Source organism: Leucoraja erinacea, unplaced genomic scaffold, assembly GCF_028641065.1.
Source record: "Leucoraja erinacea ecotype New England unplaced genomic scaffold, Leri_hhj_1 Leri_62S, whole genome shotgun sequence".
NCBI classification, from domain to species: Eukaryota; Metazoa; Chordata; class Chondrichthyes; order Rajiformes; family Rajidae; genus Leucoraja; species Leucoraja erinaceus.
Genome location: NW_026576542.1, coordinates 350587 through 377979, shown reverse-complemented (window position 1 = coordinate 377979; position 27393 = coordinate 350587). Strand labels below are relative to the sequence as shown.

Below are 27393 nucleotides of genomic sequence, written 5' to 3'. Positions count from 1 at the left end.
TCAGGAATGTCTATGCATGTCACACCATGAATATTACTGAAGAACGGTCTTGACCCAAAATAATAATCTATACCATTTCTCCAGAGATGCTGCCTGACCTACTGAGTTACTCCAGCACTCTGTGACATGTCACCTATCCATGTTCTCCACAGATGCTGCCTGACTTGCTGAGTTACTCCAGCACTCTGTGAAACGTCGCCTATTCATATTCTCCGCAGATGCTGCCTGACCCACTGAGTTACTCCAGCACTCTGTGAAACGTCACCTATCCATATTCTCCGCAGATGCTGCCTGACCCGCTAAGTTACTCCAGCACTTTGTGACTATTTTCCCTTCACCCATCTGCCCAAGCCCACTCTCCCCCCTCCTTTCCTATGTTCCTTTCCACCCATAAACCTCTCTCTGCCTTTACATTTCACTCCTCTTTCAAATCTGCTCTACTTATCTACATGCATTTTTCTTCTTCACTTTTTAGTCATAGAATGATGCAGTGTGGAAACAGGCCATTCAGCCCAACTTGCCCACACCGACCAACATGTCTCATCTAAACTAGTCCCACTCACACCCATTAGGCCCATATCGATCTAAATCTGTCCTATCCATGTACGTGTCCAAATGTCTCTTAAACAGTAGGTAGTCCCCTACCTCCTCTGGCAGCTCGTTCCATACACCCAGCACCCTTTGTGTGAAAAAGCTACCTCTCAGGTTTCTGTTAATTTCTGAAATATTGGTCATAAATTTGGTGCAAAAATGCTCCAAAATAAGGTTCAGAATGCATCAGAGGCATCTAAAACCCCGGCATCGAGGGACTTCACGCTTCGCGCACGTGATGTGCGCAGCGCGCGCATTATTTCACATTAAGTTTTTTGTAATCCTGTCATGCCACCCCCCTTTTTGAAAAGCTTCGTACGGGCCTGTATAGAGTGGCACAGCAGTAAGTTGCTGCCTTACAATGCCAGAGACCCAGGTTCAATCCTGACTACGGGTGCTGTCTGTACAGAGTTTGTTTGTTCTCCGTGTGACTGTGTCAGTTTTCTCCAGGTGCTCCGGTTTCCTCCCACGCCCCAAAGATGTACAGGTTTGTAGGTTAATTAGCTTTTGTAGATTGTAATTTGTCCCTAGTGTGTAGGATAGTGCTATAGTGATATTTATGGGGTGATCTCTGATTAGGGTGTACTCAGTGGGATGATGGGCCTGTTTTCATGCTGTATCTCAATAGTAAACTAAACTAAACTATACATTGGTTTAGATTACAACAAAAACCCCAGCAACTTCGAAAAGCTTTCTCTCTTTCCCTCCCAAAAACATTGGCTCTGGGTTGGATTTACCACCTTCACGAGCGGGGACAGGGATTGATTTCTGACAATACATAATCTATCTGACAATACATAGTCCTTTCATCTCCATTAACCACACTCACACTCTAAGGTCTAAAGTCGACTGAATTTAAAAGACACTTAGGCAAGTACATGAATAGGAAAGGTTGAGAGGGATATGGCCAAACGTGGGTTGGTTAGTTAGCCGTAGATGGGGCATCTTGGTCGGCATGGGCAAGTTGGGCCGAAGGGCCTGTTTTCTGTGCTGTGCGACTATAACTCCATTCAAGCAGGAGGTTTGATGAAAGTTAAATGCAGCATTGTGGCAAGAAGGATTGATAACGTTATTGAGGCATTGACACGCCATTGCCTGACATCAGTCTGTACTGAGTTCAAATCTGTTTTGGACTAAATGCTTACTGTATATGTAAATCATGTACAAGATGCAGGACACAATAGCAGCTGAACATTGCATTCAAATTATTTTTCATATACAACCTTGAAGGCACATTTCTACCCTTAGGTTTATATCAGTGCACAGTTGGGCTGCATGCTGTCAGCTGAAATCAATGTTGGTGTTGCTTCATAGCATTGCATTCCATGGCTATCTCGGCTGTAATCAAGTTGTGGCTGGACTTATGGACCAAGTTCCTTTGCAATGGGCAGCCTTTCCAATGGAAAACACTGGAATGAAGAAAGTATTAATGCTGATTTCACCTGTCTGGTGTACCTGCACCCGGAATTAGATTCCCAGCAATAATTTTGTTCTATTGATCAAACCGCGGGCCAGTGGACGACATCATCGGGAGCTCGCAGGGCACAGGTGGTGACCTGTTTTTCCGGAGCTCCCACAACTACAGCTGTGTCCGCTGGACTGGAAGGCGGCAGCTTCGGCAGCTTCGACCGCCCCGGGTCGCGGAGTTTGAACCGGCCCGTTTGCGGAGCATGGATTCAGCCGCGGGACTTACTTACCATCACCCGGCTGGGTCACAACATCGGAGGCTTGGATTGCCTCAGCGCAGAGGGAGAGAAAGGAGGGAAGAGACAATGACTTTGAGACTTTAAACTGTGTTGACTGTTTGTTATTTATTCTATGTTATGACTGCAGGCTAAACCATTTCGTTGCACTCAAAAGTGCAATGACAATAAATTGAATTAAAAAAAAAAAAAAATTTTTTAAACTTTGGGAAGCTAGGAAAGTGCCTTGGGAAATGGCGAACTGAATATTACTTCACATAAGTTTATTAAAAAAAAGAACCGCAATTATCTTTTCATGTGCAGTTAAGTGCCAAAAACCTCACTACTTCAAGTGCAAACATATTCTGAAATATTCATGCTCCTTGGTCGATGCCCCAAGATACCGGCAGCTCCACGACTGTTTGAATATTCTTCCTTGTCAGTTGACCTAATGTTTTTCAGCATGCATCTTATGAGCATTGACTATAACTTCTCTACCATATATTTTTTTTATTTATACTTCAAAGCTGCTTAATTCAATTTTTTCGCCTGGAGGATTAAAAATAACTCGAGTATCATATGAAGTACACACAGATATATTATGGTGTACTATGCTTCAAAGTATACTTGTGGGTCCTTCGTACTATTTACTCCAAGTCTCGCTTACTTATCGGGTTGAGTGAAATAGAAATAAAATATTTTTCCTGGAGTAAGTCTGTTTGTCCCTACACCTCCTCCCTCGACTCCGTCCAAGGACCCTAATGGTCTTTTCAAGTGTCCTCCCTCGACTCCGTCCAAGGACCCTAATGGTCTTTTCTAGTGAGGCAGAGGTTCACTTGCACCTCCTCCAACCTCATCTACTGTATCCGGTGTTCCAGGTGTGGATTCCTATATATCGGCGAGACCATGCAGGTTCGGCGATCCTTTCGCTGAACCCCTCCGCTCAGTTCGCCTGAACCTACCTGACCTCTCGGTTGCTAAACACTTTAACACCCCCTCCCATTCCCACACTGACCTTTCTGTCCTGGACCTCCTCCATTGTCTGAGTGAGGCCCAGCTCAATTGGTGGAACAGCACTTCAAATTTCGCTTGGGCAGCTTACACCCCAGCGGTATGAAATTTGATTTCTCTAACTTCAAGTAACCCTTGCTTTCCCTTTCCCTTTCCCCATCCTAATTCTCCGACCAGTTTGACTGCCCCCCTGATTAAATTTTATCTCAGCATGCTCCGTTCTCACCTTCTGCTAGCTAACAATGATCTTGTGTTTCATGACTGTTGGCACATAATTTTTCCTACTGTGATTAACAAAGTTCTATTGTATCGTATCTATTCTACACTTTCCTTGATCTTCATCTCCTTTGACGTCTCATTTTCACACCTTACCCTCCATTATCTGTGTGACTCCCTGTCCCCTGACCCTCAGTCTGATAAAGGTTCTCAACCCGAAACGTCACCCATTCCTTCTATCCAAAGATGCTGCCTGTCCCGCTGAGTTACTCCAGCATTTATCTTCATCCGTAGGTCTGTTTGTTAGGTGCATTTAGAGGTCTAGACGAGATTTGGTCATGGCTCAAATAGCCTGGAATGTAAAGCTGGAACATCTAGTTCATGATCTCTCCTGCACTCTACCCAAACACAAACCTTTTCTGTTGTTCTATCCTTCTTCTCCTTTCCCTGTGTCTGAAAATCTGTTTAGCCCTGTTCTGGTAAAAGATCAGTAATTGAAACAATAGTGGTCTTTTCCTCTCCACCAATGCTGTCTGACCTACTGAGTATTTTCAGCACCAGTGGTGTTTTGGCTTTGTTTAGACAGGCAGTCATTGTGGGACAAAGCACTGCTGACATCTAAACATTCCTTTAAATCAAACCTAATTTTTTTCCCATATAATCACACCTGTTAGCAAATGCCACAGAATTTCTGCCCATCCTTGTATGTTCTTATACTTGCTATTTTATAATAAGTGACAAACAGTGGAAGAAACACTCAGCATGTCCAGGCAGTGTTAGAGTTGCTGCCTTTCAGTGCCAGCGACCCTTGTTCTATCTTGACTACGGATGCTGTCTGTACAAACTGTGAACATTTTACCTGTGATCGCGTGGGTTTTCTCTGGATGCTCCGATTTCCTGCCACATTCGAAAGATGTGCAGGTTTGTAGGTTGATTCGCTTCTGTAAATCGGCTGAGGGATAGAACTAGTGTTGAGGTGATTGCTGGTCAGCCTGGACTTGGTGGGCCGAAGGGCCTATTTCCATGCTGTATCTCTAAACAAAACTATCTGTGGAAGATAAATCGATTAACGTTTCTGATTGAAGACTTCATTGGAAAGCTGGAAAACAAGACACAGAGGGAGTTAATCAGATGAAATATTCAGATAGTATGAAGCCAGATTTGCCAAGATGGTTGCAGTGCTTACAACACTGAAGCTTGTGACAGATTAACAGGGGCTGTTACAGAGAGAGAGAGAACAAACAAAGAAAGATGTTGAAGGTCAGAGCTGTCACTGGATCTTGAAACCAAACGGAACATGAACATTTAAAATGCTGTAGGTGCTGAAAATCTGCATTCAAAACAGGGAATCATGAAGTCATGTGATTGAAGCAGAATTAAGCCATTTGGCCCATCAAGTCTACGCCATTCAATCATGGCTGATCCACGTCTTCCTCCTGACCGCATTCTTCTGACATCTCCCCATAACCCTTGACACCCGTACTAATCAATAATCTTATCTATCTCTGCTTAATAAAAAATATCCACTGACTTGCCCTCCACAGCCTTCTGTGGCAAAGAATTCCACAGATTCACCACCCTCTGACTGAAGAAATTCATTCCCTTCTCCTTCCTAAAGGAACGTCCTTTAATTCTGAGTCCTAGACTAATCCTAGACCAGTCTTCTCCACATCCACTCTATCCAAGCCTTTCACTAGACGTTTCACCACCCTCATTCTTCTGAACTCCAGAGTACAGGCCCATTGCCCAAATTCATCCTTCCTAAAGGATCATCCTTTAATTCTCTGAGTGCTAGACCTAGTCAGATTCAGATTCTAGATTCAATTTTAATTGTCATTGTCATTGTACAGTGCATAGCACTCTGGAAGATCCATAGCCTTTCACTAAGTGTCCGGGGGGGGGGGGGGTGGTGACGTCACCGAGGTTCGTTGTTGATGAGGACAGCCCCCCTCGACCTTCTTCGGCAACTCCAGCGAGTACAGGCCGGTGATGCGTTGGGCAGATTTGCCGACAAATGCTCATCATAAGTTAATGCACTTATTCCTAGGATCATTCTTGTAAACCTGCTCTGGAATGCTAGAAACACCTAGTGGGATGGGCAGCATTCGTAGGAAGAGAAAGATTTGTTATTTTAACTGGGAGAGAAAGAAATGTTAGTTTTCATGTCGCAGAGAAGGTAGGAGAGGGATGGACGGAACGATAATATTTCTATGATATATAGGGCAAGACCAAATTAGTTAATGTGGCACAGAAACCTCATCTATTGCATCCGCTGCTCTAGATGTCAGCTGCTCTACATCGGTGAGACCAAGCGTAGGCTTGGCGATCGTTTTGCCGAACACCTCTGCTCGGTCCGTATTAACCAACCTGATCTCCCAGTGGCTCAGCACTTCAATTCCCCATTCCGAATCCAACTTTTCTGTCCTGGGCCTCCTCTATGGCCAGAGTGAGCACCACCGGAAATTGGAGGAGCAGCACCTCATATTCTGCTTGGGCAGTCTGCACCCTAGCGGCTTGAACATTGACTTCTCCAATTTCCGGTAGCCCTTGCTCTCTTCCCCTTCTCAGCTCTCCCTCAGCCCTCTGGCTCCTCCTCTTCCTTTCTTCTTCCCCCCGCCCCACCCTACATCAGTCTGCAGAAGGATTTCGGCCTGAAACGTTGCCAATTCCTTCTCTCCATAGACGCTGAGTTTCTCCAGCACTTTTGTCTACCCAGGTTATTCATTGTCTATGTTAGTGTTGCTGCGAACAAAGATGTGAGATGTCTGTCTTTCGTTCTTTCTATCAGTACTGGCCATTTCTGCCAGTCATCCAGCTCTGGTTCTTCACTCAGTTTTTCTTTCTACCAGTATAATTTGGCTGTTGGGCACATCCCAAGGCTTTTTACAGGTAATAAGGAACACAGACGAACAAGCATCATCTGATTTTAACTTCCACATTAACTCAGTTGGTCTCATCCTGCCTGAGATATCCCTTTGTTCTACCCATTCCTCCCTCATCTTCTCTGTGATTGACAAACATTTTCTCCCTCTCTCTCACAGATAGTCATACAGCACAGAAACAGGCCCTTTGGCCCGACCTGCCCATGCCGACCAATATGCCCTATCCACACTAATCCCACTTGCTGTGTTTGGCCCATATATCCCTCTAAACCTTTCCTAACAACATCCAACCATCATTTAAATGTTGCTAATAGTAGCTGCCTCAACTACATTCTCTGGCAGCTCATTCCATATACCCACCACCCTCTGTGTGGAAAAAGTTGTCCCTGAGATTAATTCAAAGATTAAATCTTTGATCTCTCACCTTAAAGGGTGGTCTTGGAGGGGAGGATGCTGCTCCAACTGAGGGGCATCTTGGACAATGCAGCTCACCCCCTCCATGACACTATGGTCAACCTGAGGAGCACCTTCAGCAACAGACTGGTCCCACCAAGATGCAGGACAGAACACCACAGGAGATCCTTCTTCCCTGTGACTATCAAACTGTACAACTCCTCCCCCTTCTGTTGTGGGGTAGACTGAGACTGACTCCCCCGCCCCCCAATTTGCCACCTGCATTAGCTGACATGCTGCAGATAGTTTTGTAATTATTCAACGTATTACTTGAAAGCACAAATGTTTATTTGTATTGCAATGTGTACTAGTTTAATTTTAGTTTAGAGATACAGCGCGAAAACAGGCCCTTCGGCCCTCCGAGTCTGCGCCGACCAGTGATCCCCGCACACTAACGCTATCCTGCACACACACTAGGGACAATTTACAACGTTACAAAGCCAATTAACCTACAAACGTGCACGTCGTTGGAGTGTGGCAGGAAACCCTCGCAGGTCACGGGGAGAACGTACAAACTCCATACAGACAGCACCCGTAGTCGGGATGGAACCCGGGTCTCTGGGGCTGTGAGGTAGCAACTCTACCACTGTGCCACCGTGCCGCTCATGTATTTGTGGAATGGATGCCTTTGGTGCTCAAGGAAATATATTCTTCATATTTCCTCTTTGGTGCATCATGCAATATCATCTTTGCATCTGGATATAATAGTATACAGTTCTAGTGGATACTGATAAAACAGGAAGAATTACACTCCTTCAGCAGCAACTGTATTTTGTTGTGATCTTCCAACTATGAGTCAGGGCATTCCATAATCATAAGTGTTGCAGTGGTGATTTGAAAGAAAACAAGCCTTACTATTAATTAAATAAATAGTTAATAATACAACATTTCTTTTGGTGACCTAAAGCAAATGCATTGTTCGCGTAAAGATGACAAATTAAATATAATAATACATTTAAATACCTTAGTTATAAAGTTATTGTGATCTGCAAAGTAGAATACGTAAATTTGTATCTAGTTTTAAGAAATAGTTTTAGAGATGCAGCGTATGAGACAGACTCTTCGGTCCACCAAGTCCACACCGACCAGCGATCACCCATGCACCAGAGCAGGAGTTGGTTGGCAACCTTGTTCTGCATAGAGGCCAGGACCCATGTCTGTGAGCAGATGGAGGGCCTCATCTATCGCCATAGTGTGACACTTGGTGTTATTTATCGCATTAATTTTCACGTGTTTTCCAATTAGTTTTCTGCCGTTCCCAGGTCCCTCGTGTGCCTCGAGACTGGCTGCAGTTCCCAGGTCGGCTCGCCTGCCCCGGGGCGGGCTGTAGCGCCCAGGTGGCCTGCGTGCCCCGGGACGAGCTGCAGTTCCCACATCAGCTCGCGTCCCCGGGACTGGCTGCAGTTCTCAGGTCGCGAAAACGAATTGAAAAAAAATTTGCCTGCAGGACGGATGATTTTGGGTTAAGGGCCGGATCCAGCCCGTGGGCCGTAGGTTGCTGGCCCCTGCAGTAGAGCTATGTTATCCCACGTTCCCATCCTGGGGACAATTTACAGAAGCCAAATAACCTCCAAACCTGCACGTCTTTGGAATGTGGGAGGAAACCGGAGCACCTGGAGAAATCCCACACAGTCACAGACACACGTGCAAACTCCGCACAGACAACACCCGTAGTCAGGATCAAACCTGGGTCTCTAACGCGATAAGGCAGCAGCAGCACCACTGTGCCACTGTGCTTCCTATTTAGCTTAGCAAAGATGACTATTTGGAAGAATAAAGAAAGTTTATGAAAGTAAGCATGCAGGTACAGCAGGCAGTGAAGAAAGCGAATGGCATGTTGGCCTTTATAACAAGAGGAATCGAATACAGGAGCAAACAGGTCATTCTGCAGTTGTACAGAGCCCTAGTGAGACCACACCTGGAGTATTGTGTGCAGTTTTGGTCCCCTAATTTGAGGAAAGACATTCTTGCTATTGAGGGAGTGCAGCGTAGGCTTACAAGGTTAATTCCCAGGATGGCGGGACTGTCATATCCTGAGAGAATGGAGCAACTGGGCTTGTACACTGGAGTTTAGAAGGATGAGAGGGCATCTCATTGAAACATATAAGATTGTTAAGGGCTTGGATACACTAGAGGCAGGAAACATGTTCCCGATGTTGGGGGAGTCCAGAACCAGGGGCCAAAGTTTGAGAATAAGGAGTAGGCCATTTAGAACGGAGACGAGGAAACACTTTTTCTCACAGAGAGTGGTGAGTCTGAGGAATTTTCTGCCTCAGGTGGAGGCAGGTTCTCTGGACGCTTTCAAGAGAGAGCTAGATAGGGCTCTTAAAGATAGCGGAGTCAGGGGATATGAGGAGAAGGCAGGAACGGGGTACTGATTGTGGATCAGCCATGTTCACATTGAGTGGTGGTGCTGGCTCGAAGGGCCAAATGGCCTACTCCTGCACCTATTGTCTATGTCTATTGTCATAAAGAAGACTTATTTTTATCCTCGTGTAATTTTTTTACATTATTTGAAAAACTATGGGGATTAAAAACAAATAATTTTTACAACTGCTTTTAAATTCTAGTCCCTATTAGTTTCTGTGCACCTGTGGCAGTCTATTTAAGTTTCCGGTGCAAGCACTTGGTACATGTGTAGATTGTACGTAATGTGGAGCTTTACTAAATCAACAGTGATTACCGCAGATGAACAGTCAGCTTCTCTTTGCCTTGCTCGATTATTGATCCAAGTCCAAGCAGCTGCTCTCAAACTAGTGGAAACCTGTCCTTAATCTCAACCGATGATTTAATTTATGGGTGTAGATTTATAATCAGGGTGTTTTCGCTTTTCAGAGCTATGTGTTATACTGATTTAGATTGCCTGACAGCTTTTGAAACTAAACCAAAAATATTTTGGTTGCCACAACTTTATAAAAACATTAGCATGTTAGCAATATGCCAGAATAGAACTGCTTGGCATAATCGGGGTATTCAACTAATTCTCGAATAGAAACCAAGACTGGAAAGTGTGAAGACTTCCAAATCTAATATCTGACAACACTGCCGGCTGAAGGATATCAATGAATGTAAAAGTTCAGAACACAGTACTGTGGAGAGCAAGGAAGAAACTTTGAAAGATTTAATAGTTTGACCTCAATTAGGGATGTTTGGAGACGTTTAGTTTAGAGATACAGTGCGGAAACAGGCCCTTTGCCCACCATGTCTGCACCGACCAGCGATCCACGCACATTAACACTATCCTACACGCACTGGGGACAATTTACACTTATACCAAGCCAAATAACCTACAAACCTGTAGGAAAGAACTGCAGATGCTGGTTTAAATCGAAGGTAGACACAAAATGCTGGAGTAACTCAGCGGGTCAGGCAGCATCTCTGGAGAAAAGGAATGGGTGACGTGTCGGGTTGAGACTGTTGGATCAGTCTGAAGAAGGGTCTCGAACCGAAACGTCACCCATTCGTTCTCTCCAGAGATCCTGCCTGTCCTGCTGAGTTACTCCAGCATTTTCTGTCAACCTACAAACCTGTACATCTTTGGGGTATGGGAGGAAACTGAAAATCTCGGAGAAAACCCACGTGTTCGCGGGGAGAGCGTACAAACTCCGTACAGACAGCACCCTTAGTCGGGATCAAACCGACAGTAAGGCAGCAACTCTACCACTGTGCCACTGTGCTGTACGGGGTTTGAACCACAGAGTGTTACTTCTGCAGAAACCTGTGAGGGTAGTGCATATCTGAATGAGTGTCTGAGGAAGCTATAGAAGCAGAAACAGTTACGACTTTTAAAGAGACATTTCGATAGATTTATGGATAGGAAAGATTCGAAGAGTTGTGGGCCAAATGCGGGTAACTTGGATTAGCCCAGTTTGCTAGCTTGGTCGGTATGGACAAGATAGGCTGAAGAGTCTGTTTCTGCGCTGTTTAGTTCTATGATATATCTATTGCAAGGCCATGTGAAAGGTGCAGAATGAGGCCATTCGGCTCATCAAGTCCACTCCACCATTCAATCATGGCTATGATCTATTTCTCCCTCCTAAACCCATTCTCCTGCCTTCTCCCCATAACTCCTGACACCGTATCGAGAATCGAGAATCCGTCAATCCCTGCCTTAAAAATATCCATTGACACGGCCTCCACAGATGTCTGTGACAAGGAATTCCACAGATTCACCAACCTCTGACTAAAGGAATTCCTCCTCATCTTCTTCCTAAAGGAATGTTCTTTATTTATGAGGCTATGACCTATGATCCTAGACTCTCCCACTGGTGGAATCATCCTCTCCACATCCACTCTATCCAAGCCTTTCACTATTCGATAAGTTTCAATGAGGCTCCCCCCAACATCCTAAACTCCAGCGAGTACAATGCCGTCAAACGCTCGTCCAATTATTCCTTGGATCATTCTTGTAAATCTCCTCTGGATTGGCGAGGCCAAATCTGGAGTATGGTGTACAATTTTGGTCGCCTAATTATAGGAAGGATGTCAACAAAATAGAGAGAGTACAGAGGAGATTTACTAGAATGTTGCCTGGGTTTCAGCAACTAAGTTACAGAGAAAGGTTGAACAAGTTAGGGCTTTGTTCTTTGGAGCGCAGAAGGTTAAGGGGGGGACTTGATAGAGGTCTTTAAAATGATGAGAGGGATAGACAGAGTTGACGTGGATAAGCTTTTCCCACTGAGAGTAGGGAAGATTCAAACAAGGGTACATGACTTGAGAATTAAGGGACTGAAGTTTAGGGGTAACATGAGGGGGAACTTCGTTACTCAGAGAGTGGTAGCTGTGTGGAATGAGCTTCCAGTGAAGGTGGTGGAGGCAGGTTAGTTTTTATCATTTAAAAATAAATTGGATAGTTATATGGACGGGAAAGGAATGGAGGGTTATGGTCTGAGCGCAGGTATATGGGACTAGGGGAGAATACGTGTCCAGCACGGACTAGAAGGGTCGAGATGGCCTGTTTCCGTGCTGTAATGGTTATATGGTTATATGACCCTCGCCCGAGCCAGCGCATCCTTCCTCAGATGCGACCAGACCAGCGCCTCAAATGTTTGGACATCTTGGATTTCATTAAAACACAGGAAATTCATTATCTTGAAACTACTACACATACACGTTTGCCTTTCTCTCTTAATAATTGCAGTGCACTCTTCACATAAATAGATATGTAGGAGATTAAATCAAAAGCAGCAAATGAAACTGGCAACTGCAGTGTCCACACAGGACATCTAACATTTCAAGTCGACGACTTTTGGCATAATAATAATTGAGAACATTGCTAACCTTGCCTTTGGTGATGCTTCATCTTTAGCATAGTGGTTTCTGTTTTAATTTCCAATGTTACTTACAGCCAAAAAACCTCTCAGAAATATGGAGAAATAATAGAACGCTGGTTTAAGTTGAACAGTTCCATGGGTAAGCCGCAATAGTCATGGTAGGCTGTGTAGCTGAATTATGTGCTATAGTATTTTTTGCTGTTGTAATCTGTAGCATTTTGCATTAGTACAAGTATGACCGCCAAATTTATGGAGCATGCAAACCACGATCATTTTGTACTAATGCCTTTTCCTTTTCACTGTCTCATCGAATATTTGTGTTAATTGATGTATTTGTGTGTTGTCTGTCTGCATAGCTGCAGCAAGCGAGATTTTCATTGTACCTGTACCTCACCATACTTGTGCCTATGACAAAATAAGATCAGTTTGACTTGTAGAAATTATTTTGTTAATTGTGTAATTGTGTTCTCCCAATAATGCCAATAAAATATGGCACTCTGGTTATCTTTTAACGTTAAGCACCATTTATAGAGCGTAGAACATGACTTGGGCCTGATTGCGGTCTTTTATAATTTCTATAGGGCTAAGTACAAATTTTGAATGGGAGGCAAAGTATAAAGCATTTCTGGAACTATAGTTGTCAGTTTGCACTGTAAATTATGGTATGAGGAAGTGCCCGTCTTAAATATTAAATAGATCCCTATCTAATTTCACGAGTTGAATGCCGGTTAATTTTGTTCTGATGAAAGATCATCAACCTGAAGTATTAAGGGCCTGTCCCACTTACGTGTCCTTGGCACGCAAATTACGTGACCTCGTTGTTGCGTTGAGGCGCACGGGCATCGTGTGGCCGCGCGGGGCCGGTCCCACTGAGAAACGCGGAGGGGTATGTAGTTGTGCGTGATATCGCGCGGGGCTCCGAAATTTTTGTAAAGATCGAAATCTTTGCGTGCCAACGGCCTGTCGCAAAACTGACGGCCAAAGTGGGACAGGCCCAAGACCCTGGCGCGATGCAACGTCTCACCTTCAACAGCAGCAGAAGCAGGCAAACGATCGCTGAGCTCGGCCTGGGCTCATGACTGTTCCGGATCCGGATCCGCTCCCACTTCTACTCCCAGAGCGGGGAGACACAAAATGCAGGAGTAACTCAGCAGGACTGGCAGCATCTCTGGACGTAAGCAATGGGTGACGTTTCGGGTCAAGACCCTTCTTTTCAGACTGAAGAAGAGTCTCGACCCCAAACATCACCCATTGTTTCTCTCCAGAGATGCTGCCGGTCCCACTGAGTTACTCCAGCATTGTGTCCATCTTCAAATGACGTCACGCGCTCCAGACGGCTGTGCGGTCGAATGAAGTCGCGCGCGACCTTCGCGGGACCGTCGCGCTTCAACGCGACCACGAGATCGTGTAATTAGCGTGCCAAGGACACGTAAGTGGGACAGGCCCTTTAACCAAAAAAACAAACTGCTGGAGGAACTTGAGACTCAAGGAACTGCAGATAATAGTTTACAAGAAAAAATACAATGCTGGAGTAACTCAACGGCGGCCTAATACAGCACACTGTGTCTTTTTATGCTGGAGGAATTCAACTGGTTCAGGCAGCATCTGTGGAGGAAAATGGCCAAACGATGATTTTGCATTGGGACCCTTCAAAACCTTCAAAATCAAGTGTTAACACAATCACGTATTGTGAGCAGTTTTGAGCCCCATATCTGAGGAGGCGTGTGCTGGCGTTGGCGTCCAGAGGAGTATAGGATGGGGGGGGGCTCATTGAAACTTAGTGAATAGTGAACGGCCTGGATAGTGAATGGCCTGGATAGAGTGGATGCAGAGAGGATGTTTCCATTCGTAGTGGAATCTGAGACCAAAGGGCAGAGTCTCAGAATAAATTGCCTTTAGAAGATGAGGAGGAATTTCTTTCGTCAGAGGGTGGTGAATCTGTGGAATTAATTGGGCCAAGTCACTGGGCAATTTTAAGGTGGAGATTGATAGATTCTTGATTAGTAAGGGAGTCAAAGGTTATGGGGAGAAAGCAGGAGAATGAGATTGAGAGGGACAGATAGATCAGATGATTGAATGGTGGAATAGACTCGATGGGCTGAACGGCCTAGTTCTGCTTCTATGACTTCTGAACTTTAAACTGTTTCTCCCTCCTCAGTTTATTGATTTTCAGAATATGATGGTGTCTTTGATTGCAACTTTTTTTTTTAATACATAATTAATTTAAATACAATATCCTGGAAACCTGAAATGAAACAGAAAATGATAGAAAACACTGGTAGCATCTGTGATTAGCGAAACGGTTAGTTTGATATTAATGAAACTGAAAGATTTTCGAGACATAACTCATGTTTACCACAGGGCATGGAATGTTGTGAGTGAGAGGGAAATAAAGGCATAAGAAAACGAAAGACAAAGGGGATGGTGGCAGAAGGTTAAAGTGGAGAGTAATTAAGCAAATAAAAATCAAGAGGTGCATCTCAAGCAGGTGGAAATGGAAATTGCAGAGTTGGTGCATGAAGTTGTTTTTGTAAATGCAAGGCAAACGGGGATGCTAGCAAAATATCAAGTCTCTCACAAGAGTGGACATTATCTGGAAGTCAACAGGTATCATTGATGCCACAAATGGGTGGGAATGGGTAGTTCTACTGCTAAGGAATAACTCCAAGACATTTCAATGAGTAACGCAATGACGGAACTGGTATTGATAATATTCCTGCTATTCTCTCTTGCAGGACACAATTGTAGACCCGGGAGAAGATGTCGCTCTCCTCTCTGTCAGTTTTGAGGATGCTGAAGCCACTCAAGTGTTTCCCAAACTGTATCTGTCTCCTAGGATTGAACAGTGAGTCTAATGTTTCTGTAATCCCAGTTGAAAGATCAAACGTCTCAGCTCCATGGAACTTTACCACTGTATTTCCCCTGGATCTTTCCTTTCTTTTTAGAAATTGGAATCTGTGCTAGATTAAGACAAACCTATGCTAGATTAAGTTTAAGGGCAGCACAGTAGCGCACTGGTACAGTAGCTGCCTTACAATGCCATAGACCCGGGTTCCACCCTGACCTCGGATGCTGTCTGTACAGAGTTATTTATGTCCTTCCTCTGCCCGCGTGGGTTTATTCCAGGTGCTTTGCTTCCTTCCACACTGCAAAGTCGCACAGGTTTGTAGGTTAATTTGCTTTTGTAAATTGTACATTGTCCCTAGTGTGTAGGATAGTGCTAGTGTACAGGGTGATTGCTGGCTAGCACAGTCTCGGTGGGCCGAAGGGCCAGTTTCCACGCTGTATCTCTAAAGTCTAGAGAAAACCAGTGATCGGGTGTACACTTGGCCTTCAGTAGATTGCCTTCGCATATGTTTTTTTTTAAATTATTTCAAACCAAAGAATTCCAATTTTTCATGTCCTGTAAAAAGAGGTCTTTGTGGGATTTATTTCTTGAGATCTCGTACCCAATGGGGCCAACCACAATCTGCACTTCCAGCCAAATCTGTCAGATGCCCTTGTTTGTGATTGACACAATGCAAGCTGAGAGGTTTTGAGAGATGGCAAGGTCAAATGGATGACAGTGAGGATGATCATCATTGGCATTCTGTCAGAATGGCACAAAACCGCAAGCTGGTTCCCCAGGGATGTGAGGCAGTGCAGTCTTTGCTGTTTGCCATGGATCGGGAAAGCAACTTCAAAGTAAGAAGCCAGACTTTGGGGATGATGTTGAGGTAGGGAAAGAGATTTCCAGGCATATCTGAAGCAAAATCCAGTAGGTGCAGAATGATCCGAGTAGGATATTGAGCTGACGAGCAGATTATATTTTGGGTCAATAAGTCAGGTAATGAGGCAGCCCAATAAACTTTTGACTACATACTAACCAATGTTTGTTTCGACATTAAACAGCACTGAACCGAAAGGTTTGTGATATTCACGACAGACACAAAATGTTGGAGTAACTCAGCGGGTCAGGCAGCATCTCTGGAGAAAATCGATAGGTGACGTTTCGGGTCGGGACCCTTCTTCTGTGGGGACCCTACCCGAAACGTCACCAATACATTTGCTTCAGAGATGCTGCCTGACTCGCTGAGTTACTCGAGCATTCTGCGTCGATCTTTGGTATAAAACAGCATTTGCACGTTCCTTTTTATTACATTAAGGTTTTGTGATATTGTTGGACAAATATTTGAAACGGCAAAGGATGTAAGAATGGTAAAGAAAGCACAGTTGTTTTGATATAGTGACTAAAATACAGGTGCACAATTATACACATTTTATACATGGTACCGTAAGTTAATCCTCATCTGGCACAATGCTTATAATTATTCATAATGTGACAAGTAATGTTTTTCCTTCCATTATTTATTATGTAAAAGAATATGTGTGTTATGATTGTGTTTATAATTTGTTTGGTTGTTTTGTTGTTTGTCTTTTGCACAAAAGTCCGCGAGCATTGCCACTTTCATTTCACTGCACATCTCGTATGTGTATGTGACAAATAAACTTGACTTGACTTGACGATGTTAGAAAATCTATACATAACTAAAAGTCTTCGTGTTTGTGCCCACAACGTGTATCTGTGTCAATCTGGTTAATTCCTATCTTCTTCCAAACACTAGGCCATAGTCTCCCCATTTTCACATATCCTTCTCACATTTTCCCCGCGGTGGCGATAAATATCTTCCCATCGCATTTCCACCTATATTTCCGAAGTTATTCGTGATTAAAGCTTTAAAAACGCCAACTTTAACAAGATTTTTACTGTTAAAATCCTTCCTCCCAGCTTCCAACACACATCGAAACAAAGTTGCAAGACAGGAACACTCAATGGGATATATCAACAGGAGGTGGAGGGCCAATTGGTATTGCAATTGGAACTGCTCTTTTTTTTTTAAAGCCCACTGCTGAGGGAGGCAGGGGAGTGCTAAGGGAGGCAGGGGAGTGCTGGAACCTTACGTTTGGGAACGGCTTCAGTTGTTTTGGGGGAACGGGTGAGAGGTGGAATCTTGCGTTGGGGGACCACACCGTTGCACTTGGTCTACTAGACTATAAATATACTATACTGTTCCTGATACATGGCATAAAGCAAGAAAACAGATTTTTGTCATGTATGAACAGTGGCTCTAAGAATGACAACATAAAACATACATTAAAGCAAACATTATTGCACTTACCAGTGACTGGGAGGGAGAGCTAAGAAGCGATCCAATCAGGAAGTAAGAGCTGCGGAAGGTGAATGTGAGGAACAATCTGCGGGAAATATAAAAATGTGCTTTTTTTAACCGTTATACGAGTGAAAAGGATGTGATCATCATCCAAGCATGTCCCCCTTGAAAAATGAAGAAGCAATTTTACAAATGGAAACAAAAACAGTGCAAGCATTGTACTTAGCAGTAGTATTTGCAGCGGAGGGAGGGGATTGCATGCTAACTATCCTGAAGAAACGAAATATCTAATCATGATGATGATGCAAGCAAGCAGGGAAGGAAATAACACCATTAAAGAGTCATAAATCCGCAGGACCTCATGACTTTTCACGGAAATGGGGTTTAGTATTAAAGACGCCCGACAATAATTCTTGACCTTGCCTCAGGTAAGAGATCATTCCTGTTTTATGGACAACAAGAGTTGACAAGAACTATCTCCTGGCCAGAGTGTAGAACGAAGGAGCATGTTCTGAATTTGGAGCTGCATCATTAGATGGAAGTGGATTTGAGAAATATTTTTGCAGTAAATGTGGGCTGAAGTTTGAAAACATTTCTCAATGCTAGGTCAGATGTTAATTTTAAACCGCTGGCTCATAGATGTTTATAAAACGTACTAATTGTCATGGAATACGAGGAAATGTGATTTTGTGTTGGGTTATGTCACATAATACACAATCTTAAAAATCCACAGTTTTAGTTGTGAAGTGGAATGCTTAAAATGTTGGTCTGCACATAGTGAATGCAAATGCAAATGATCCTGCTGTATTATGCATGCCACAGATGCCTAAGATAACGAGATCAGAGTACTTCTGATCAGTTGGTTAAAACAATTACCTCTGTTAATGGTTACTGGGTATTAGGATTTATCAAGACATTTCAAAATAGAGGGCAGAGTAAGGACATTTCCTCCTTTTTTCTCAGAATGTTTTATGCCATAAAATTGCTTAACATCTCGGTCTAATTGATTTGTGGATTGAGTAATGCCGCTCTGGCAGGCCCTTAATGATGTTAGTATTTCAGATTTTACTAATCAATAAAAGAATAAGTTGTAGGTAGACACAAAAAGCTGAAGTAACTCAGCGGGACAGGCAGCATCGCTGGAGAGAAGGAATGGGTGATGTTTCTGGTCGAGACCCTTCTTCAGACTAAGCTGTTTATGCTCAACCTGCAGAGTAGATGATTGTGATTTTATAAATATCAATGAAAAAATATGTGTCTTGTGTTTTTTTTTAAATCGGAGGTCACTTGAAACGAGTATGACTGTCCTCTCCATAGGGTCGTCTACTTGTGGGTCTGCAGATGTCTGTAGAGACCAATCCACACACCTTGGTGCAACATGGGCAGTGGAGACTGGCGGTAGTTGGTAGTCGTCGAGCCCCCTTCTCTCTCTCCTTACGGTGCTGTCGCTTTGTCTATGCGACACGGCGTAGTTCAATTTCGTGACGTGCAGCTCCTTCCTGCACGGATTTCCTCCAGGAGCGCCTGTCCAGTGCAATGTGCTCCCAGTTGCTTGATGTGATGTGGAATTTCTTCAGACAGTTCTTGATGTTGTCCTTGAAGCATTTCTTTGGCCCGCCGGGGGCTCGCCGACCTTCCTTCAATTGAGAGTACAGGATCTGTTGAGGGAGATGTGTGTTGAACATGCGGATGACATGGCCAGTCCATCGAAGTTGGTGCTGCATTATTGTGTGGTGGTGATGCTGGTCATGTTGGCTTCCTCCAAAACGCTGATGTTGGTGCTTTTGTCCTCCCAGCTGATCCTCAGAATCTTTTGTAAGGAACTTTGATGATATTGTACAATACAATACACAATACAATACCTTTTATTGTCATTTGAGCCTCAGTGAGGCTCAAACGAAATTCTGTTTCCACAGCCATACAAACAAAGACAATTCCTAGACATACACACAATTTAATTCACACAAACATCCATCACAGTGGACCCACTGTGATGGAAGGCAAAGTCTTTTCTCTCCCCTGTTCTCCATTTCTCTCCCGATGTCCAAGCCCCAGGCGGGCGATGATAAGTCCCACGGCCATTTTAGGCCGCGCGGGGCGATGTACAGCCCTGCTCCCGGTCTAAAAGTCTCGGTTGGAGCCCCCGGCGGGTGCTGTAATGTCCCACGGCCATGAAGCCGCGCCGGGCGATGTACGTCCCCGCTCCGGGTGGTTCCAACCCCGCGACACGGGCTGGAGAAGTCGCGTTGCGGGAGCTCCGGGAAGCGGTCTCTCTCTCTCCCCCCGGACCCGCGAGCTCCCGATGTCCCAGTCCACCGGACCTGCGGCTACGTTGCTGGAGCCTCCGAGCCCCAGGAGTCGAGTCACAGCAGCGAGTCACCACCGCTCCCCACGCTCCGAGGCCGGCCAGCCCCACGATGGTGAGTAGTCCGCAGCTCCGCAGTCTCCCGAGCCCCCGGGTCGTACAGGTTGGAGGCCGCTCCACGGTGCTAGGCCCCAACGACAACGGAGACCCGACAGGGAAAAGGTCAGGTCTCCCAGACAGGGAAGAGATTTTAAACGGTCCCCACCGCCCCCCACATATACACATTTAAAACAACTATTAAAAAACACCAACACTACATTTAACTAGACAAAAAATAAAAAAAAGACAGACAGGCTGTAGGGGGCGCTGCAACGGGTGAGTCGCGCCGCCAAAAGTGGGTTCCAGGGCTCTCAGGTGCCTGATATAGGTGGTCCATGACTCGGCTCCATACAACAGGGTGGAGAGGACAGCGGCTCTGTAGACCAGCAGTTTTGTTTTGGGCCTTTAGGTCTCGGTCTTCAAAGACTCTTCTCCTGAGTCATACGTAGGCTCCGCTGGCACGATCGCTGGTCGATCGCAGAGTCAATGTCAGCTTTTGAGAAAAGAATGCTGCCAAGGTTGGGGAAGTGGTCAAGAGTAGTGTCGTCCACTACTGGGTAGACAGCTGGTTGGGTGGAGGTTGATGTAGGACCTGGGTCTTGTTGATATTTAAGGCTCGGCCCATGGCTCTGTATGCCTTGGCAAAGGCTTCATTCAGGATGCCCTGGAGGTATGCGGAGTGTGCTGCAATGGCGCAGTCGTCCGCATACTGAAGCTCCATGATGGCGGTGTTACTGACTTTGCTCTTGGCCTTCAACCTATTTAGGTTGAAGAGCCCACCGTTAGTTCTGTAGAGGATTGGGATCCCCTGTGGCAGCTCTTCACCAATGAGGTGAAGTATGGCAGCAATGAAGACAACAAACAGGGTGGGTGCGATGATGCGATTATTATCTGAATGGCGGCCGATTAGGAAAAGGGGAGATGCAACGAGACCTGGGTGTCATGGTACACCAGTCATTGAAAGAAGGCATGCAGGTGCAGCAGGCAGTGAAGAAAGCGAATGGTATTTTAGCATTCATAGCAAAAGGATTTTGTTGTCTCTGAATGCATTTCGTTGTCTCTGTACTGTACACTGACAATGACAATTAAAATTGAATCTGAATCTGAATCTGAATCTGATTTGAGTATAGGAGCAGGGAGGTTCTACTGTAGTTGTACAGAGCCTTGGTGAGACCACACCTGGAGTATTGCGTACAGTTTTGGTCTCCTAATCTGAGGAAAGACATTCTTGCCATAGTACAGAGAAGGTTCACCAGACTGATTCCTGGGATGACTTTCATATGAAGAAAGACTGGATAGACTCGGTTTGTACTCGCTAGAATTTAGAAGATTGAGGGGGGATCTTATAGAAACTTACAAAATTCTTAAGGGGTTGGACAGGCTAGATGCAGGAAGATTGTTCCCGAGTGTTGGGGAAGTCCAGAACAAGGGGTCACAGTTTAAGGATAAGGGGGAAGTCTTTTAGGACCGAGATGAGAAAAACATTTTTCATACACAGAGAGTGGTGAGTCTCTGGAATTCTCTGCCACAGAAGGTAGTTGAGGCCAGTTCATTGGCTATATTTAAGAGGGAGTTAGATGTGGCTAAGGGGATCAGGGGGTATGGAGAGAAGGCAGGTACGGGATACTGAGTTGGATGATCAGCCATGGTCATATTGAATGGCGGTGCAGGCTCGAAGGGCCGAATGGCCTACTCCTGCACCTATTTTCTATGTTTCTATGCATCCCTGTTTGACCCCCGTTTCCACAGTGAAGTGCTCGGACTCAGAGCCGCAGTTGCTGAGCAATGTGACCGACATGCCATCATGTAGAAGCCTCAATATACTGATGTGCTTGTGGTGACATGAACATGTCTTGCGTATAGAGAATGGACAGTGCCTATTATCTTTTGGCAATATGGAATGGGTTTGCAGTTTCTAGGTAAAAGGCTTAATCGAAAATTGTGCTGCGGCACCTTACGTTGATTTACAGGTAAATCACACTGTAGTGTCTGTTGTGTATGTTGAATTCTGAATTGTTGATAGTTTGCTTTTAAAACAACATTACCCAACAGTGATTAATCTGTAAAGCCTGTATGATACAAGATACAAGATACAAGATACATTTAATTGTCATTTGGACCCCTTGAGGTCCAAACGAAATGCCGTTTCTGCAGCCATACATTACAAACAAATAGACCCAAGACACAACAACACAACATAATTTACATAAACATCCATCACATCATTGTGATGGAAGGCCAAAAACACTTATCTCTCCACTGCACTCTCCCCCCCCACGATGTCAGAGTCAAAGTCAAAGCCCCCGGCTGGCGATGGCGATTGTCCCGCGGCCATTAAAGCCACGCCGGGTGGTGCGAGGTCGCACATGATTGGGAACCAAAGCCTTTAAGGCAGTGTTGAAAATTCACTGGCCTTAATAATTCTTGCACTGATCATTTCCTTGGTTTCAGCATGTCATCGGAATTGTGTCTGAGTTTGAAAAACCTTTTCCTCGTGATATTAATGTCCTGATCCACAAACTTCTTGAACTGATTATTGAAGTGCCCAGTGATATTCTACGCTGTAATGAGTTTTGAGAAAGAAAGTTGTGGTTAGCTTATCCAAAGAAAAAATGCATGGCTTTTCTAATTTTCTCCCAAAAAAGATACATAAATACCTTTGAATTAATATGGAAGATCATTGAGTCCTGGGTAGGTCATATGGGTCTACCAGAAATAAATGGGAGGCATGCGTTTAATCATTTCATAATAAATTAAATTGTGCTCTGTACAGAGCTTAAAATAGATTTCAATCAATAAAAAGACTTTCATTGATGCATTAAAAGCGTCAGGAATATTTTGAAAAGTGATTTGACCATATATGGCAACGTTGTTTGTTCAGTTGTGTTAGCAATGCTGAATTTTCATTCATTTATTCATTTAGTTTCTGTTTAAAAATGGGTCATCACTGTCTTCCACTGGGTGCGAATGTAGGAGTAAGGATCTCTAGAAACATTGACATTTTGAGAAACTTTGCTTTCTTTTTTATTTTGAGAAAACCTTTGAATTATTTCTGTCGTTAGTCAATAGACAATAGGTGCAGGAGTAGGCCATTCGGCCCTTCGAGCCAGCACCGCCATTCAATGTGATCATGGCTGATCATCCCTAATCAGTACCCCGTTCCTGCCTTCTCCCCATATCCCCTGACTGCTATTTTTAAGAGCCCTATCTAGCTCTCTCTTGAAAGCATCCAGAGAAACCGCCTCCACCGCCCTCTGAGGCAGAGAATTCCACAGACTTACCACTCTCTGTGAGAAAAAGTGTTTTCTTGTCTCCGTTCTAAATGGTTTACTACTTATTCTTAAACTGTGGCCCCTGGTTCTGGACTCCCCCAACATCGGGAACATGTTTCCTGCCTCTAGCGTGTCCAAAATCTTAACAATCTTATATGTTTCAATGAGATCCCATCTCATCCTTCTAAACTCCAGAGTCTACAAGTCCAGCTGCTCCATTCTCTCAGCATATGACAGTCCCGCCATCCCGGGAATTAACCTTGTAAACCTACGATGCACTCCCTCAATAGCAAGAGGTCATAATATTAGACTCATGATATCTTAGGTCATGATATTAGACTTCAGAGATACAGCGTGGAAACAGGCCCTATGGCCCACTGAGACACCAGATCACCCCGTACACTAGCACTATCCTACATACTAGGGACAATTTACAGAAGCCAATTAACCTGCACGCCTTTGGAACATGGGAGGAAACTGGAGCACCCGGAGAAAACCCACTCGGTGGCAGGGAGAACGTACAAACTCCGTACAAGCAGCACAAGTAATAGGATCGATCCCGGGTCTCTGGCGCTGTGAAAAAGCAACCGCTGTGCCACTGTGCCGCCCATTTTTTTATAGAAAGAGAATCAACCATTTTGCAAAAAAGGAAATGTTTTAATATTTAATTTGCTAGTGAACACATGACCTTTAAATCATTAAAGCCATATGGTTTTTGATAAGTAATTTTTCTTATTGATTTTTCTATTGTATTTAATTACAATTACCTCTGAGAGGAAACTGCTGGAACCCGCAGGTCAAACAGCATTTGTGGAAAGATAGATTTAACTATCAGTAATTTTTCTTAATTCTCATGTTTGTTATATTTTAAAGTGTATACTTTAAGTAAGTACTGGGGATACTTGAATAGGTTCAGTTTGTAGGATTTTAAAATACTCTGCCATACAGAAACGGTCTGAAGAAGGCCATAGTTACTTTATACTTTGAAGGAAAATGAATGACATCCTGTCTCAGAAGTTCCAGAATTTAATTGGCCTACCATTAGTCACATAATTTTTAAATTAAAACCCTGTAGATACTTGAAACCTACAACAAAAACAAAAAAATGCTAGAAATGCTCAATAGTTCAGGCAGCATAATGGGAACAGAAGCCGAGTTCATGATTCAGGTCAAAGACCTTTCATCAGAACTGAAAAGGAACCAAAAACTTGTAAAATGCAGGAAGAGTGGGGCAGAGGTGTCTCTGATGGCCGTGGAGATAAGCTGCACACAAAGTCTCGGTTCTCAGCCTCCTCATGCTCCCATTCATTCATTGACCACCCTACACTGTGGAAATAAATCGCAAAATGTTTCAAAGATTTTTCAACGAAAAAATGGTGCTAAAATGGCAACTCGTGCATCTCAAATCAGTGGGTTGCTCAGTACTTTCTGTACTAACTGGGGAATTATGCTTATATATGTAGTTAGTCTTGCTGATCAGTTGACAATATTTCACAAGACCCTGGTACACGTAGCAGTAGAGAAACCATTGAATTATAATACTGTGATAGACGCTGTTTTGCCTTTATCACTTGTGATAAGTATAACATGCACAAATTCCTTGCAATTTATCGGATAAACTTTGAAATCGGAGGAAACCCACGCGACAAACTCCGTACAGACAGGATCGTACGTAGTCCGGATCGAACCCGGGTCTCTGGCGCTGCAAAGCAGCAACTCTACCACTGCGCCACCGTGCCGCCTGCCGAGATGACTAGCAATCATAACGCAGAGATTTTTCATGAAGGAGCTTGTGTGGCATGTTCCATATTTGATGTCAACTGCATAATCTTTCCACGCAAAAATAACAAAGAAGCTGGAGGAGCTCCCCACATTCATGACATATTGACCCATCTATCGATAATGTCAGTGAGGGCATACCGTGCATTTAGAAAGTATTCAGACCCCTTCAACTTTTTCCACATTTTGTTATGTTACAGCCTTATTTTAAAATGGATTAAATTCATTTGTTTATCATCAATCTACACACAATATCCCAGAATGAAGAAGCGAAAACAGGTGTTTAGAAATTTTTGCAAAGCAATTAAATAGAAATAACTGAAATAAGACATTTACATAAGTATTCAGACCCTTTGCTATGACACTCAAAATTTGCCCGTAGACTTCCAAGTGACTGCCTCGGTGACTGCCAATCACCACCCCCCCTCCCCGGACACTTATTATTATTTATTCAAATCGTTTGCTATGTCGCTCTTCCAGGGAGATGCTAAATGCATTTCGTTGTCTCTGTACTGTACACTGACAATGACAATTAAAATTGAATCTGAATCTGAATCCAAGACAGGATTGTGTCGAGACACAGATCTGGGGAAGGGTATAAAACAATTTCTGCAGCATTGCAGGTCCCAAAGAGCACAGTGGCCTCCGTCATTCTTAAATGGAAGAACTTTGAAACCACCAGCACACTTCACAGAGCTGGCCGCCCGGTCAAACTGAACAATCGGGGTAGAAGGGCCATGGTCAGGGTGGTCACTCTGACAGAGCTCTAGAGTTCCTAAGTGGAGATGGGAGAACCTTCCAGAAGGACAACCATATCTGTAGCACTCCACCAATCAGGCCTTTATCAGGCCTCCACCAATCAGGCCTGGTAGAGTGGCCAGATGGAAATCACTCCTCAGTAAAAGGCACATGGCAGCCCGCTTGGAGTTTGCCAAAAGGCACCTAAAGGACTCTCAGAGCATGAGAAACAAGATTCTCTGGTCTGATGAAACCAAACTCTTTGGCCTGAATGCCAACCATCACGTCTGGAGGAAACCAGGCACCACTCATCACCTGGCCAATACCATACCTACGGTGAAGCATGGTGGTGGCAGCATCATGCGGTGAGGATGTTTTTCAATGGCAGGAACTGGGAGACTAGTCAGGATCGAGGGAAAGATGACCGGAGCAAAGTACAGAGAGATCCTTGATGAAAACCTGCTCCAGAGTGTTCTGGACCTCAGACTGGGGCGGAGGTTCTCCTTCCAACAGGACAACGACCCTAAGCACTGAACAAAGACAATGCAGGAGTGGCTTCATGCCAAGTCTGTGAATGTCCTTGAGTGGCCCAGCCAGAGCCTGGACTTGAAACCGATCGAACATCTCTGGAGAGACCTGAAAATAGCTGTGTATCGACACTCCCCATCCAACTTGACAGAGCTTGAGAGGATCTGCAGAGAAGAATGGGAGAAATTACCCAAATACAGGTGTGCCAAGCTTGTAGCGTCATACCCAAGAAGACTTGAGGCTGTAATCGCTGCCAAAGATGCCTCAACAAAGTACTGAGTAAAGGGTCTGAATACTTATGTAAATGTGATATTTCAGTTATTTCATATTAATTACTTTGCAAAAATTTCTAAACATCTGTTTTCGCTTTTTTATTATTGTGTGAAGGTTGATGATAGAAGATTGATTTTAGAATAAGGCTGTATGTGGACAAAATGTGGACAATTGATGGGGTCTGAATACTTTCTGAATGCACTGTAAATTGTTATACTAGGGCATCCTCTCTTTAAGAAATATTTATTGTTTTTTTTCCCCCAATTTTTTCCAATTTAGAAGTGTCAGAATCAGATTTGCAAAGCCACAGATGGCAATTGCTTGCTGAGCTCTCAGCTGCTGCCATGTTCACTCACACCCTGCTGGTAAGGGGGTCAGTGTTGTTTTAAAGTGTGCTCTCCATGGCAACCTCTGCAGTTGTCGTGGAGACGAGTTAAAACTTGGGCAGGCTCGGCAGAAATTGGAGAGGAGAGGAAGGATAACTCAAGAGAGGTGGGGTGGAGAAGAATCGTGGACAGAGACGAGGATCCCGTTTCTTAGGGGCTGTGTCTCGTGTCACAAGTGAGACCCCCTCAACTGCAGTCTCCAAGCATGTAGTACAAAGGCACTCTACTTTTATCAGCCCCGCTTACCCATTTAAGGGCGGTAATGCGAGCTTTGTGGGACGGTTGGTGAAAACACCGCATCAATATCAGGCACTACTTAAAATCGCAGTAATGGAAGAACTCAGCAGGTCGGGCAGTATCTGTGAAGCAAGTGGCTAGGCGATGTTTCCGTGAAGAAGGTTCATAACCCGAAATGTCACCCGTCTATTCCCTCCAAAGGTGCTGCCTGACCCGCCAAGTTACTCCAGCCTTTTGTGTTTTGCTCAACTTTCCAACATTTGCAGTTCCTTGTGTCTCCACCGCTTAAAACCAGTTGCAGTTCCCAACTCTCGATCTGCATGTGAATAACAAAGCTGGTTGGTCACGACCGTTTGATCCAGTTTCTACCAGCTAATGGGCCTGTCCCACTTGGCGATTTTTTTAGGCAACTGCCGGAGACTGTCATAGTCGTAGCAGGTCGCCGATAAACTGGTGACAACCTACGTCATCCTGGCGACAACCTACAACAGCACCTACGTCAGGAGAGGTCAAGCTAC

At 44.4% G+C, this 27393-nt stretch overlaps 1 protein-coding gene across 1 annotated transcript in view; it reads left to right on the top strand.

The window, feature by feature from the left end:
* The window catches only part of babam2 (BRISC and BRCA1 A complex member 2), a 181321-nt gene that overhangs the window by 84012 nt on the left and 69916 nt on the right, over positions 1-27393 (top strand). Inside the window, 1 exon segment of the mRNA XM_055631039.1 lies at positions 14844-14953. Within this exon segment, the coding sequence (XP_055487014.1) occupies positions 14844-14953 (110 nt within the window).